Here is a 16,241-nt window from a genome sequence, read left to right as displayed (position 1 = left end):
AATTCTGCATTTCCTCCCTATACCTTAAGTTAAGGAGTGAATGTTCCCCCTTCTTTTACACCTCTTGACCTTTGACCTTTGACCCCCAGCTTCGACATCCCAACTCGTTTTGACGATCCCCCCCAACGACCCGAATATCGTGACCGTACGTCGAGCGGTTAAGATTTGTGCCCAACTGTTGACGGACGGACGGACGACTGGCCGGACGGACGATCATGCGATTCTACAAGCTGCATCTGACTATGTCAGATGAGCTAAAAATCAACACAGCAATGTGATAAATGTGTACTTTTAATTATTTAAATTAGTATGTGGGTTAATTTATAACATTCCTATTAGATTTAACTTTTAGTTTAAGATTAGTTTAGATTTTAGAGTTTACGTTAGATCTCTCTTAGTTAACAAATATTTAAAACTTATAAAAGGATACTCAACAAAACAGAATCCACAAGGTGTCTTGGTCACTTTATCCAGGCCCATTATAACACGCTTCAAGTCTCCACACTTCATGAACAGTTCATAGATTTGTTCTTCTGTTGTGTAAAATGACAAGTTTCCGATGTATACGGTTGAGCTTAATTTGAGCAACCGCTCCTGCTCCGCCCGGCTACCCTAAAAATAACATAGAAATGCCATATAAACTCCATCACAATGCCTTGCCGAATTCTTCTTTGAAATCAATCGATGAATATTTTTACATCTGCATGTATAATCCGGTGATAACACAGGGCGACTAAACCTATCGACCTCAGATCAGTCGAAAGCCCTGTAACTTCCCAAATTCCACAGGAAATATTAGGTGTGCTGATGTTACAGATTGCCATTGGACATGTGGCGTAGTTTACATGATTAGTTCAGTTGTGTACTTACACTGTCAACCTGTTTCTAGCACAGCACATCGTCTGCACTGAGAGACCACGCACATGTATCTTAACGAATGAAAGTAAACTGCCAAAACGTTATTAACGGACTATATTAAAGTAACTATTGCGAGAGTTTTCCAGTGTTTTCCCCACTTTCATGATACCTACCGTTATTGCTTGAGTAACAGAAATTGTCTAGAGTAACGATAAAATGTCTTAGAACCTTCGTATTCACCAAATCATGCACGATTACAATTTTGCGTTCTGTTTATGTTTACCGTTGCCATCTCTCGGACTTTCTCGCGGTAGCGCGAGACATTATCACGGCGCAGTAATGCATATAGTCGCACCGCAGAAATCAGGTCAGGGTGTAAACACAGACGTTCATACTAGCGTAACAGGAGTGTAGTACTAATGCCGCATAAAGTCTGTTATTAGAGAAGCTTGTAGATTAACAGTCAGATAGTAACACGGGAATGACAATGACAGAAAGTGCTCTAAATTATTGACATAAAAACTCAATAATATTTACCACACAGAATTGCACGCTCTTTTGTTTTAATTATGCACTTGGTTTGAAGGCGCCATTTGTGATTTTGAGAGTCGGCATACGATAAAATTTATTGCTGGTATGATGTGGTCAAATCAATTTTTCAATGCTATAACTGCATAAAGTGTTTTTAATGTTGGTCTAATCAGTGATGTTTCTGCTGTCAGGTGAGAGTAAATTCAGCTATATTTAGTTTTGAATTTTGCACAGGGGAGAGATAGTGATCCGCTAGGGGACGGCTCTTATTGGCTAATTTTGTCTCTTATTTACTTTATTAGGATTAGGGTTAGGGTTAACGGATTTCTATATTCACTATCTCTCCCCTGAGATCTACTATTTAGTTTGTCTCACTGGCAGCAAGAAGAAGTCCGCATCCGCAGCTACAGCACACACGCGGCCATTGACTATATACAACAACATGGTGACTAACTCGCCGCCACAGTTTCCACAACTCACCGTTTTCAATCAGTTACAACTCCGGTGTTCTTGCAGGTGACGCCACTTCAACTATCGTTGGAATCGCAGAAGAGTGCTGAACAAGCTACACCCGCCATTTTTGACAATCGGCCCGCCAGAATGCGCTCAAATTACAGAAATTCCTCAAATATACATGCAAAATGATCTTTCGGATGCTACTAGGCAAGAAGGCGGCTGCGCTAATTGGCTGCAGCAAGTTCTTGTGCACCGCCACTTCGCCCAGTAATAGACAAACCCGCATCCTGCTATACTAGGCAATACAGATCGACGAGCGTACAGCGAGAGAGAGGGTCCGTCTAACATGACTCACCCACAATGTCAACAAACGTGGTTGCGCAGCCTGTCTGCACGTTAAACTTGCTGCAGCCAATCAGCGCAGCCGCCAGCGGTTGGGCGCAGCCACCTTCTTGCCTAGTACTAGCATCCAAAAAATCATTTCGCATGTATATTTGAGGAATTTCTGTAATTTGAGCGCATTCTGGCGGGCCGATTGTAAAAAATGGCGGGTGTAGCTTGTTCAGCAGTCTTCCGCGATTCCAACGATAGTTGGAAAGTGGCGTCACCTGCAGGAACACCGGAGTTGTAACTGATTGAAAACGGTGAGTTGTAGAAACTGCGGCGGCGAGTTAGGCACCATGTTGTTATATATAGTCAATGGCCGCGTGTGTGCTGTAGCTGCGGATGCGGACTTCTTCTTGCTGCCAGTGGTTTGTCTGAGCCAAAAAACTCGCAGTAGCCAATACACACTTTAATAATACTAGTACTAGTAGTAGTACTAGTAGTATTACTATCAGGAGTAGATAATAGGGAAGGAGTGTGACATCAATAAACAAGGGAAATTCGTCATTTACTAGCCTTATAATACCTACGATTTACTATGCGTAACTCATCCAACTTGAGCTCAAATCGGACACAGTACATTCGCCTAGCATCGTGCGAAATCGTTTCCTCGTATACACCCGCAATCCGGAGATACAGACTAAAACGTACGACACGATTCTCCATTCTTTGGCCATCAATCCAATTCCATTGCACGCCTCTAATTCAAACAAAAGGCAGCTACCTAACGCGCTATTGCTAACTCGGCGAGGCATGTGGCTCGCTGGGAGCTTAGGCATCAACACTCGGCGAGATAACCTTTGACCCGGTACACAGCTACCTCTGCACATAGCTGGGATGCCTTCACGCACGCACGCCAACCGCAATCAGCAGCAGCTGATCGGGCTCAAATCTCCCAGCGAGCAACATTGCCCGCCGAGTTAGCAAGCTATGGTTAGGTAGCTGCCTTTTGTTTGAATTAGAGGCGCGCAATGGATTTGGATTGATGGCCAAAGAATGGAGAATCGTGTCGTACGTTTTAGTCTGTATCTCCGGCTTGCGGGTGTATACGAGGAAACGATTTCGCACGATGCTAGGCGAATGTACTGTGTGCGATTTGAGCTCAAGTTGGATGAGTTACGCGTAGTAAATCGTAGGTATTATAAGGCTAGTAAATGACGAATTTCCCTTGTTTATTGATTATGTCACACTCCTTCCCTATTTTTACTCCTGATTATTATTGACCGTGTTGTTTAAAACATCTAAACGTACCCTGAAATGTTGGTCACGATAAGAGCTTAGCTCTATTGATGACATGCTTCTTATTTACTGTGAATACGCCTTTGCTGTTTTATGCGACTTAAATCGACGATTAACACGCAACAATAACCAACGTCTGTCTTTTGCAAAATTTCGACTATTTAATTCCGCATGGCGGCGCTGCCATTAGAATTTCATGTAAAATGCACATACTTCCTTTGAATAAATTTATCTAGATACTAAACCGCAATATAGACTGCTGGTATACAAAGCCGATAAATACCATATTTTAATTAATAATTTGATTTTAATCAAATAATTATAGGCCTATATATAATTATTTTTATGTGGAAAACTACTAATCCGGTTACATACAGACATTGCGAAAATCCAATATGTCGCTGTACATGGTATGATGGTAAATAACGTTGTAATAAGAATACAAACTGAAAATGCGTTTTGAATACATTAAAAAGAGTATAGATTAGATCGCTGTTGTTTGTCTTATACAGAAGCGCTGCCAGACCATTTATGTATGACGTAATAACCGACAATTTGTTGTCATGTTGACTTTCCAAGTTGCAATTGAAGCCAAAATCCAATAATATTAATAAGTCAGATCTACAACTTACAAGTACACGTACAAGTAGTACTACTAGTAGTACTAGTCGGCCTACACGATTATGCATTCATTAAAATTTGAAATGCTGCTGTGGATCGGTTTGGTTGCATTGAGATTGGGATGGACATTTTTGCCACAGACTGGTTATATCCATCCGGATGAGTTCTTCCAATCAACTGAAGTCGTAGCAGGTACAACTAACTAAAACCCATTTACAGTGTATTACTATTAAAATGTGTAGGCCCCTAATTGCAAACATTACTCTGTTCTCTGTTTCTTTCTCTGGATCTCTGTATCTCTGTATACTCTATCTCTGTGTTAGATATATTGCAGTGGCTACGCGTCCGGAACCGGTCGACTAGCCTCCAGGCTACGCGTCCGGACATCCACTCACACAGTGATCGCGCAACTCGCGTACACGCATGATTGCGCAAACGGGACGCTCTGCTGCCGTCTATCCTTTCATCCGTCCTCTCTCGCTCTCTCTCTCTCTCTCTCTCTCTCTCTCTCTCTCTCTCTCTCTACACGCACAGCTCTCTCTCGCTCTCTCTCTCTCTCTCTCACACACACACCTCTCTCAGGGCCTCTCTCTCTCTCTCTCTCACACACACCTCTCTCAGGGCTCTCTCTCACACACACACTTCTCGAGGCTCTCTCTCCACACACACCTCTCTTGAGGCTCTCTCTCTCACGCATACACACACACATACACATTCCCATTCCTCTCCTCTCTCTCTCTCTCTCACACACACAGCAATCAGCTGAGAGCGCGGCAATCGCATGCATGCGTGTACGCGAGTTGCGCGATCACTGTGTGAGATGGATGTCCGGACGCGTAGCCTAGCGGCTCCTCGTCCGGAACCGGTCGCGTAGCCACGGCCTAGATATATTCAGTAAATTGCCTAAATTATAGTTACAAGTTAACTGTATTAAAATCTATAAAAATTATAGAGAATTATTACATGTTACCTGCATTGTGTTACAATACTCAGGCGCTCAAATAATGGAACATGTAATAGTACAAAGCTGTGTCTGGAACCTATTCACATTGGAATGTTTTATTATGAGAAGTAATCTTGTTACACTATACTTAATATTGGTGTTTCTTGTGTTTAGGAGACATCTTTGACCTGGAAGTTATGAAAACATGGGAATTTAACAGCAACCAATCTATACGTAGCATTATTTTTCCATATCTTACATGTGGAGTACCGTACAATATAATCAAGGCTGCGAGTGAAACGTTCGATTGGAAAATTGAATCCTACTGGCTTTTAGTTGGACCAAGGTTTGCAATGACTCTATTGTCACTTCTGATTGATTGGATTCTCTACAGGACATGCAAGGCGTCTGGTGTAACCAATGTCTGGTCGTGTCTCGCAACCTTTGCTTGTTCCTATATAGTGCTGGTTCACCTCACCAGAACGCTATCAAACAGTATGGAGACACTTCTCTTTGCTTTGCTGATATACGTCGTGACACAAAGCTTGCAGTCGCAACATCGCACACTGCTAGGTGGCGCAGCATGTAATGGGATACTGAGAGAGAGCGGCTGCATTGGAGCTATTGTGGTAGCAGGAACGTTCAACCGACCAACATTCTTTGCGTTTGCAGTCGTGCCGTGCTTGTACTGGCTCACCTGCAGGGCGCAAAGCGGATATGTGGAACTACTCGCCGCATTTGTCAACTGCTTGCCGTGGTTGCTGATGACGACGTTTGCATTTGCACTCGGTGACTCTCTGTATTACGGAAGTGTAAGGAGCGCTTGGATTCGGGAAGTTGCAGACCTGCGCACCTGGCCCACGCCACTGCTGACAGCTCTGAAAAACCTCACCTGGACCCCAGTGAATTTTGTAAAGTATAACCTGAAGGATGGCAACTTAGCCTTACACGGATTGCATCCAAAGTATTTGCATTTTCTCGTCAACTTTCCTTTACTGTTCGGTTTGGTGGCATTTGCTAGCATTGTCCTGCCCCTCAAGGACATTGCACAGTCTAGGAGCATTCGCAGGAAAGATGGTCAAGGTAAAATGATGATGTTGCTAAGTATATGGATACCTCTCCTATTGCTGTCAGTGTTTCCACACCAGGAGCCACGATTTCTTATGCCACTGATCATTCCACTTGTGCTGCTGATGCACGAACACATACTAGGAACCAAAGTCCTGACCGTGCTGAAATGGTCGTGGATAATGTGGAACATACTAGGGTGTGTGATATTTGGCGCATTTCATCAAGGCGGAGTGACCAAGTCTTTGTTGTTCCTGAACAACGAGATTGAAGCGAGTTCTGAGAATGTAAGCCACGTCGTGTTTTACTACACCTACATGCCACCTCGACATCTACTGCAAATTCACAAGGCAACTAGCGAAACTTCTACACAAGTGCTCGATTTGTCTGGAGCCACTGTGGAGCAGTTACGTGTCACTATATCAGACATAGCTTCAAAGCAAGAAAAATCTGATGGCAAGAGAAAAGAGATAATATATTTGGTGGCTCCGAGCGTGGTCGATGCATCCGTGGAACAAGTTATCAAGGCATATGACTGGCATGTCGTAAAATTATTCCCGCATATAAGCATGGAGGCTTTACCTAATTGGGAGGAACTATCACAAAACTGTAGGAAGGCGTGGACTGAGACACCTAGCGATAAATCAGCTATGTCGGCTGTGCTGAATGTGCTCAGGAAAATCGCAGAGGCTTTCTCATTGAGTGTCTTTATGCTAAAATAACAATAATAGCAACTTAAACTCAGGTGCAGACTTTAGCATTGCAGTTGAATAGGTTGGTGACAGCAAGACATTTTCCAATTACCATATTTACGATTTGGTTGTCTTTCCTCCATAATGGACCAATGTAATATATAATATATATAATGGTTTAACGACATCATGCATAATAAATAAATGCACAATACCTCAGTGATGGTGGTGAGTTGACGGAGTCCTCCAAACCAATCACGGTAGCAAACAATAATGTGGAAGGTAGGTCGCTGTCTACGTGACCAATTTGAGTTCAGTTCAGTGGTTTACTCAATATCATTTGATGTTTAGACCAGAGAGTGATGTAAAGTGTCTAGCAATGTAAGTGGTCCATGTGAAACTCATGATTTGTAGCTGTGAACATTGTTTCTTGGTTTATTTTTGTAAGTGGTTTATATTAGTTCTAGTGGTAAGCAAAAAGTAGAGCTTGCCTACGCGTGTTGCCCACCTCTACTATTACAATTATTCCTGTAGTAATTCAATGTGAACCACTGTGCATATCGGACTTCGTGTATTAAAATTTGTGGTTCACACATGTACTAAAAAATAAAATGTACTGAATACAGAAACTTTGTAAAACTCTTTGTAAGTTGCCTTTTATACAGTCTGGACGTTCGCGCCTTATAGTGAGTGAAACGATACCCGTCCGCGAAGCAGACTACTTACACGGAGACGGCGATCACAGCTCATTACGAATTCTCCTATTTATGCCGATCGCTCGAAAAGTGGTTAAGTTTTGGTAATCGAACAGTTCGAAGCAAACTTTTGTGTTTATCCGATATGGTATGTAAATAGAAGATCACAAGCTGTACTTCGTTAAATTTCGTGCACTTATTGTGAAAATGAAAATACAAATAGAACTATTTCATCTATCTTGGGTGAGCGGAAGAATCCATGTCAAATGTGAAAATAGGCCTAGAATGTTTCCAAGCCCTTGTCACAAGCTCCATAGACATGCAGCGAACTGACAGCGTACCAGTCTACTGTCTACCCTCTATACCGTCTACAGTCTACCGTGCTACAGGTCGTGCTGCGCAATGCGTAGTGGGAAGACAATATGTCAGCACGCATGTCACCGAATTTACCGCTGCATCGTTAACGAGTGCAAATGCTTAGTGGACTCTACTAGTACTGTTCATCAAGGCGCAGCGGACTTGGAAATAAGGGACAGCTGCGTGAAATAGACTATATATACTGCGACGGTTCGTACATGCCACCGTGAGGAGGAACACTTTCTGTCACCTAGTCTTTTCTTTGGATCCGTTCGCTGGCTTGCATTATGGCGCACGGATCCACGGCACCATCTTATCTTTTCTTTTCCCTCTGCCGCGCGCAGTTCTCTTCTATGTGCGGCCAGTGCTCCATATTTGGCCATCTTCCCTATCATTTCAGTTACACTTGCATCACTTCCACTGGATTGTAAGATATTTCAATTATAGCAGGCTATCTATATTTTCACACTACAAAGCTACATTAGCACCACAGGAAACAACCTAACTAAGCATTGGTGTAGCTATCTTTCCATGTGCTAGTCTCGGAGCTCATAACGTAAAATGCACAACAGAAAACATGTATCCATCTCTTTCTGAATAGGTTCGTGCAGTTACAAACCACGTATGATTCCATGAACTTATGTCTATCATTAAGTGTGTGCAAAATATCGTACACGAATTTTATATCCAATATAGATAGGTTCGTGCTAGTGTGTGAAAACTTTTCACATGGTTTATTAAGATATTTTAATATATCTATATTTGCTCACTCTAGTGTGACAGTTCAAATCGATAAGCACGACTATGTGGACGGAATGATTGTACAATGCAACTCATGACAGTATCACAGCTCGCAATAGGTTGGAGTTATACCAGAATGCATGCACGTAAGTTACATGCGACATTTCTAACACAACCTGCACTTTGCAAATGTAAGACTAAGCACACAGAAGCAACAAAATGCTCTTAAATCATATAACTCACCGAGTCAGACTTAACTAAAAATGAACCTATGAATGCCCACAGACTCATTTGCTTGTGACATTTACACATATGGAAAATATTAACCAATTTCAATTCAATAAAATATCTACAGAAACTACTAGTCAACTAGTACTTACTCGTCAACCATAGTGAAAACTAAATGCATTATTTTAATGCCAGAGATTACTAATTTAACGATGTTGCCAACAATCCATTTGGCTATGTAAACTACCATACTCACAGTTGAAACACATCTAGTAGTCATTACTGCAGCAAAGTGAACATTAGTTGGAATGCATTTAGAGGTGAATGAATGCAAACGTCTTTAGAGAACGAAGCGATCTGCAGACTCATTTCCAGCGGATGAGCTGACGTGGGACATGTCTCCCTTCCCTTCCAGATGTTGTTCTGAGATGCGCTGCTTACCCTCCATCAGGTGAAGAAAATCCGTCCACATCTTCACCTGCGAGGCATGAGATGTTAAAGTACCTCACCCCACAAAGTACAATTCCACGTTTAACTGTATGCCTATGCTCTGCACTGTACCACACCCTTTCATGATTCTACCTTCGATTCTATATAAATCAAATAGCCGCAATGCAAGAAAACCCCACACTCTACGTACATGCTGAAACACACTCAACAAATTTAATACAAAATATATGCGACGACGCACGTGTTGCACAACAGAATTATAATATAACAACAACACTCACCTCTCACCCTCGCGTAGTACAATCACATAACTAGCTTCTTTACTAACCTGTTTCACGTTTCCATCGTGGTTATCTCGGATTGACTTCTGTTTTTCCCTTAGCTGCTTTCCTACAGCCTCTTGCTCGGCTATAACCCTGTTGTACTGCTCTCTATAACAAGCACATATAAATGAACGAATTTCAGAAAATCACATGCTGGCCTATATGTTATTGAAGTTGATAAGTTCATTTGTCTTTATACCAACACACACACTGGATATTTAAATTTACTGTTTTGAGGATTTTTATTAGATTCACGGTTACTGGTCGCACCTGAATGAGTTTCTCTTTGCCTGTGGATCCAGGGCTGCTTGTATCTCAGACTCCACCTTCCTCTCCTGCACTGACAATATCTCTCCCTGACAGCTCAGCAGGTGGAATTTCGACTCCAAACCATTATACTCATCCCACAGAGATTTTACATCCTGTAATATATAGTACAAAGCGTCGTATCTGAAGTGACAACATTACTTGGCTATTTTGATAAATTCAGTATGTGACACAAATTGCGATGAACAATTTTAACAACTGCAAACACCTGACCTTTGTGTTATCAACTTATCATAGAGAACCACCATTATATAATTTCTAAAACCCCAAAAGATAGTCTCTTCTCATCTATTTTTGCTAAAACAAAATTACAGCAAGAATCTCTGCTATGCTAGAACACAGCACAATGTTGGATTCTTGCACACCAATCGTATATGAATCCAGATCGTATATGATCATCGTTAACACCAAGACCATACATGACAAAGACTGTCAAAGATAGCAAATAGTGACTTGTTTCCCCTTATACTAGTCTTTTCAAGTTCTTCCAACTATTTCCGTTTCGAAAAACGGCCTAGAGAACAAACAGTGCTGACTTCTATCACACAGACATGAAGATAATAATTAACATTGTAAAAACAACCCAACAACCGCAAACCTGCAATTTTTTCATGCAACATGACAGCAATTCTAGAATCGCTGTAAAAATTGCTGTGAAATCGCCTACGCCTGCGGGAATGTGCAACTGCAACCCGTTGTGATTCTGGTCGCTTGCGACGAGTTGCAAGAAATCAAACTTGTTGAGCGACTCGTCGCTCCCAATCACTCCCAAATTGTTCTAGAATTGCTTCGAAATCGCACGTGTGCGCACACACGGTGACACATCGACCGATCGCTTGCGGTTGCAGGTTGCAGCGATGAGCAACCAAAAATCGCAGGTCTGCGTTAAGCTTTAGGCAGACTATACCTTACCGCGTTGTTAAAATGCTGCTATATGCTGCTAGTTAGGGGCTGCATTGACCCCCTCCCCCCCCCAAGCGTACGGTTTGTACGCTTGTGAAAATGTTGATAATTGTGCACGACCCCTTACCTGCTCTAGCTGTGAGCGACTGCTCTCTAGCTTGGTGGCGAGTGCATCGTACGTTGCCTTCTTGTCATCAAACTCATGGGTTAGCTCCTACAGCATGTAACAAACGCTATATTAATAAATCATAATGGTAACATTAATTATACAATTAATTAATAATTAATATCTATGTTCATGAAATTTAAGTTCAACTTTTAAGGTCCCCTTTTCTACATGACCACAATTTGAGACTCCTAACCTATAACGTGCAGGGCATGAGAACTTCATTCTGATGCCCCACATTAAGTTTTTAGTAACAAAGATAACGTAACGAGGAGCACTTGCATGGTGCCATGGTGTGGATAATTGAATAATTGTACCACATAACTTTCACAAAGCTCCCCATTTTTTTCTAGGATGTAGGCATTTAGTACATCTCTACCTGGCATTTCTGTCGCATTGGCCGTAGCTGTTTGATAATAGGTGTAAGAGATGTCTTCTTTCCTGCAATCTTAGCATGCAGTTCCTGGACCATCCCTGATATATTTTCCAGGGTTTTGCCTAAAGTTGAAAACAATAATCATTGCGTATTTTCCAATTCAGCTATGTCTGTATGTCTAGAGTAGGTATGCATATATAACATTTATGTCATGTATTAATAGCTGCAATTTGCAAATTATATTATTAGAGGAACACTAACAACTAAGGGTCTATTTTGTAATCCTACACACTACTGCTTGCATATGATATTCACAATTATATTACTTTTGGGAGATTCTAAACAATGTAACAAATGACACTTTCATCTTCTATATACAGTTTTACATTCTCATTATGCTGATAACGTCCATTGACTTAATCTGAATCGTAATGCCACGCTTTCTAATGATCTCTGCCACACCCTAAATAAGCAATGCCCTGCCCGATCTCAACAAATCTCTTCCATTAGCCCAATAGAATAAAAGAGAGCTTACATACCTTTCTCTTCATCCAACTGACTTTTGACGGCAGACACTTGCTCCAATTCCTCCTGTGTGTCAGTAAAACCAGCCACTCCATGTTTCTCCTCTGAACGTCTCTGTCCACAAACAAGAAAGGGTAAAAGAACTGCTACACTCTCGTTTAAATAAATTTAATAAAGGATGAACCATTACAGATTAAATTTCAACAGCTAAGTAAATAAAAAAATGTTTCACACTAGCTCCAAGTGAGGCTGAGAGGGTCTATGTCCCCCAGGGTACTGCCGGAACGTACCCTGGTACTATCTGATATGCCAGACCGTACCTCGCCTACTCCACTAACGAGTCTAGGGAGTCACATACGCCTACTCCCTAACCCTAACTCTAACCCTAACCATATCAGATAGTTACCAGGGTACGTTCCGGTATACCGGACCGTACCCCGGGTACGTTCCGGCAGTACCCTGGGGGACATAGACCCTATGAGCCCAAGTGAGTATGACATGTAGCCTCAGAAGCTATAGCAAGGGCTATAGTAACTTTGATAATACATGGTGTAGAATTTTATATAGTTATGCAGAACGCTTAGATATGATAAAAGACATCGTAGACTAGCCTGGTAGCTAGACACTGTAGGGTAAGGAGGGCGTGTGCTAAAGGAACCTCTACACGTCAGCACTCGGCACAGCTCACCAGGTCTGTCATGATCTCGCCGTCTCGCTCCCTCAGTATTTCCTCGCTGCGTGTGAGTATGCCGACCTCTGCGCGAACCTCAGACAGCTCAGTGCGCTTCTTCTTGTACTCGTTATTCTTCACCCGAAGCTTCGCCACGTAGCGCTTGAACTGTCGCAGATGAAACCGTCTCCACGTGAGAAGCGAAATTTCACCTAAACCACTGTAGCTAGCTTGTTCACTAATACCGTGCTTCTATCTAACATGTGTAGGTGCTAGCTTCAAGCAACAACGTTACGGCTACGAGTTTACATATACAGTGGAACCCCAATTTTAAGCGCCCAAATTTAATGCGAATTCGGATATAACGCGATAAGACGTTGGAACCCCTTTTTTGCTCTTATATAGCCACCTATATATAACCCCGCTTTTTTCGCGATGACATTTTATGGACCCCAACCATCGCGTTATAACGGGGCTACACTGTACCTGCAACAGGTAGTACACAGCTAAACCCAGGGAGAGCATATTCAGACACTAAAGGGACATTGGTACATCTAGAAAGCATACTGGTACAACTGCTACAGCTTGAGAAAATTCTTACAGATGTTATTATAATGAGCACATTCCTACAAAAAGGGGACACTACGGCTACATTAAAATAGAGTGCTGGAATGATGTACAAACTTCCATAGACATTAACGTTGTCAAATAAAAACTAATTGCAATCACACATTAATTGTAACAATGAGTCGAATGTCATTATATCATCTATTATATCATATCGTTACACCATATCGTCACATCATATTGTCACATCATATCGTCACATCATATCGTTACATCATATCGTCACATCATATCATTACATCATATCATTACATCATATCGTTACATCATCTCGTTACATCATATCGTTACATCATCTCGTTATATCATATCGTTACATCATATCGTCACATCATATCGCCACATCATCTCGTTACATCATATCGTCACATCATCTCGTTACATCATATCGTTACATCATATCGTTACATCATATTCATTACATTTATCATATCGTTACCTCATATCATTCATTACATCATATCGTCACATCATATCATTACATCATATTGTTACCTCATATCATTCATTACATCATCTCATTGTATCATATCATTACATCATGTTGTTACCTCATATCATTCATTACATCATCTCATTGTATCATATCATTACATCATGTTGTTACATCATATCATTACATCATCTCCTCGCAGCACGTCTCCAACGTCTAGTTCTTTCAACGAAGATTTCTTCTCTTCGAGGTCTGTCTCCAACTGGGAAAGCTCATGTCGGGCTTCCTCTAGCTTGTTTGCTGCTGCTTCCTTCTTACGGGACACCATCGCAGCCTGCACGCACATACACACACATACACAGACAGTTACACATGCATAGTGATAGATAATAGTAGCTGAAGTGGAATATATTAACATTCGATTATTACTCGTTTTGTACGATTCTTTCCACCATGGTCCTAAATTGTGATTGTGGTAGTATAGCTATTACCTGTACTAGTATAGTATAGTATAGTATAGTATAGTATAGTATAGTATAGTATAGTATAGTATAGTATAGTACTAGTATAGGTATAACCTGTGGATACACAGATATCACTGTAATAACACTGATGACTTCATTATTTGTCTAGATTATAAACGGGCACAGACAATTAAAAGTTTTATTGTATTTAAAGTCTTATAACAAAAAATAAATCTAACAGCTTAATTCCAAATACACTAACTCAATTATTAGTACTCAACAAATATATATAAATATCAAAAACAAACCTGTTGTCTAAATAGTGCAGTTTTGTCTTCGGGATCATTTGTTTCCAACATCTTTTTCTCAATTAGCTGATTTATTTGGGCATTAAGATCTTTTATCTGTAATAAAAGAAAAGTACTATAAAATTGATAATTAGTACTACTGATTTATGATTTTCTTACGCAATATTTCGTGAAACACAGGAAAATTGCATGCATGTGGGTATTCATTTGTATTACGCAAATTCAAGCAGACATGTGTGATAGCTATATGCAGTAAACTCGGTGAAATTTCTGAACACTCGCGATGTAAACAAACTCAAGTCTATGATATGTGTTGCGTGCAATCTCACGGTCTGCTCAATCTAGCAATCCGCCGACTGTGCGGCAACCTCATCGAACTCTAGCATCCCAACCCACGCTAATAAACCTGCATGCAAAACCGGACCTGTGTAATCTCATTGAACTCTAGCAGACTAGCACCCCAACCCACGCTGATAAACCTGCCTGCAACACCCTGTAAAACCGGGTCTGCACAATCATATCGAACTCTAGCACCCCGACACGCGCTAATATAGATTACTATAATAACACTATCATATGTACAATCTATCGATGTAAAATCAGTAGACTGCGCATTTCGGTAACATGTGTTCGCAATTCTGGCACCCAGTATGGCCGGCGGCCTGGGATTGTAGGTAATATTGCTATTTTTAGTGCAAGTCGCAGAACCCTCTATTGTGAAACTAAGCTAGTATCAATGTAGAAGGAAGTGCACTTAATGTGCATTTACCCACATACATGTGACCACGTGTGCCCATGCATGTCTGTACTTCAGTGCGTTCGTGCATGCCTGGATGCGTGTGTGCTTCCGAGGATGCATACGTGAATCACCCACCATTTTGTTTAATTCATCCAGGTCGGATTGTCCCATCGCTGGCACGGAAGCAACCTTCTGAAGATCTGTGCATATGGCCTGCAGCGAGGCAATCTCCTTTGGATACTTCTGCTCAACGAGGTACTGATTTGTTTTTGTTTCTTCCTCGAGCTGTTGCATCAGGTCTGTAACGTAAACTCTCCTGTAAGCTTCTAAAATATCATTTTCACGATGCGCACATGTTCCATGACTAACCGATTTTTAAGCAAGTAATTACATAACATTCAAATTGTCACTTAATTTCACTTGGAGTTATGGCTATTATAGTAAAACGTGATAGATTACAAATTTAAGTGGATCGTTAAAATTATATTTGCTACATAGTTCAATTACTATATGATATTAAATCATAAATAAACTGATGTCGGCAATGAATTTTGCAGCTCATTAACCTTCTGGTGTCGTCTTTATTCCAGCGTGTCTCATGTCTTTCAGCTGCTGCTGTATTCGTTGGGTTCGTTGCTCTGCCAGCATCAGCTTTAATGACAACAAGAAACAAAACTGGCAGTAGCTATTTAAAACTTGCTTACATTATCTAGTCTTCCAACTATACTAAACCTAGCAAACAGGATTACACACAAAAGAAGTTATTTTTTACACATAATTAATGACCATATTTAAGAATACCAATTTCTAGCGAAGCTAGTGGAGAGATAATTAAACAAATTATTAGCTTAGATTATGGTTACACATCTCATATGCAGTACTATACATTATTGTTTACAATACTCAAAAATACAAATGGCAGTGGTATACAGTGTTCTCATTAGGAACCGGCCACCGGCCGAATTGACCGTCTACTCTGCTGTTTCGGCCGGTTACAATTGGCTCAAGTATTTTTATTTTTTTTATTTTTTTTATTTGCATTTAGTTTGCTCTAATTATTCTCCAAAGTGAAAGTGTTTTATGAGCTACTACTAATAAATCAGTTGAGTATATTTGT

The 16,241-nt window shown here is 41.0% G+C and overlaps 3 protein-coding genes across 3 annotated transcripts in view; 1 reads left to right on the top strand and 2 right to left on the bottom strand.

Moving 5' to 3' along the window:
• Positions 1–3,642, bottom strand: part of LOC106807489 (nuclear cap-binding protein subunit 2-like) — a 5,796-nt gene extending 2,154 nt beyond the window's left edge. Inside the window, exons 1-2 of the mRNA XM_014809822.1 lie at positions 3,481–3,642; positions 431–612 (exon numbers count right to left, since the gene is read on the bottom strand). Of these exons, the coding sequence (XP_014665308.1) occupies positions 431–612; positions 3,481–3,525 (227 nt within the window). The 5' untranslated portion in view covers positions 3,526–3,642. The remainder of the gene's footprint in view (positions 1–430; positions 613–3,480) is intronic.
• A 215-nt stretch (positions 3,643–3,857) lies between these two features.
• Positions 3,858–8,358, top strand: LOC106807487 (GPI mannosyltransferase 4-like). Its single transcript, XM_014809820.1, has 2 exons — positions 3,858–4,281; positions 5,207–8,358. The coding sequence occupies exons 1-2, from the start codon at positions 4,152–4,154 to the stop codon at positions 6,820–6,822; spliced, it is 1,746 nt and encodes a 581-aa protein (XP_014665306.1). The 5' UTR covers positions 3,858–4,151; the 3' UTR covers positions 6,823–8,358.
• A 187-nt stretch (positions 8,359–8,545) lies between these two features.
• Positions 8,546–16,241, bottom strand: part of LOC106807486 (intraflagellar transport protein 81 homolog) — a 12,428-nt gene continuing 4,732 nt past the window's right edge. Inside the window, exons 7-17 of the mRNA XM_014809819.1 lie at positions 15,691–15,775; positions 15,260–15,423; positions 14,386–14,481; positions 13,801–13,947; positions 12,572–12,721; positions 11,898–11,997; positions 11,362–11,480; positions 10,944–11,030; positions 9,857–10,008; positions 9,592–9,694; positions 8,546–9,291 (exon numbers count right to left, since the gene is read on the bottom strand). Coding sequence (XP_014665305.1) covers positions 9,154–9,291; positions 9,592–9,694; positions 9,857–10,008; positions 10,944–11,030; positions 11,362–11,480; positions 11,898–11,997; positions 12,572–12,721; positions 13,801–13,947; positions 14,386–14,481; positions 15,260–15,423; positions 15,691–15,775 — 1,341 coding nt within the window. The 3' untranslated portion in view covers positions 8,546–9,153. The remainder of the gene's footprint in view (positions 9,292–9,591; positions 9,695–9,856; positions 10,009–10,943; positions 11,031–11,361; positions 11,481–11,897; positions 11,998–12,571; positions 12,722–13,800; positions 13,948–14,385; positions 14,482–15,259; positions 15,424–15,690; positions 15,776–16,241) is intronic.

Source organism: Priapulus caudatus, unplaced genomic scaffold, assembly GCF_000485595.1.
Source record: "Priapulus caudatus unplaced genomic scaffold, Priapulus_caudatus-5.0.1 Scaffold218, whole genome shotgun sequence".
NCBI classification, from domain to species: Eukaryota; Metazoa; Priapulida; class Priapulimorpha; order Priapulimorphida; family Priapulidae; genus Priapulus; species Priapulus caudatus.
The sequence above is the reverse complement of the archived record's forward strand: the minus strand, read 5'-3'. Positions and strand labels throughout refer to the sequence as shown.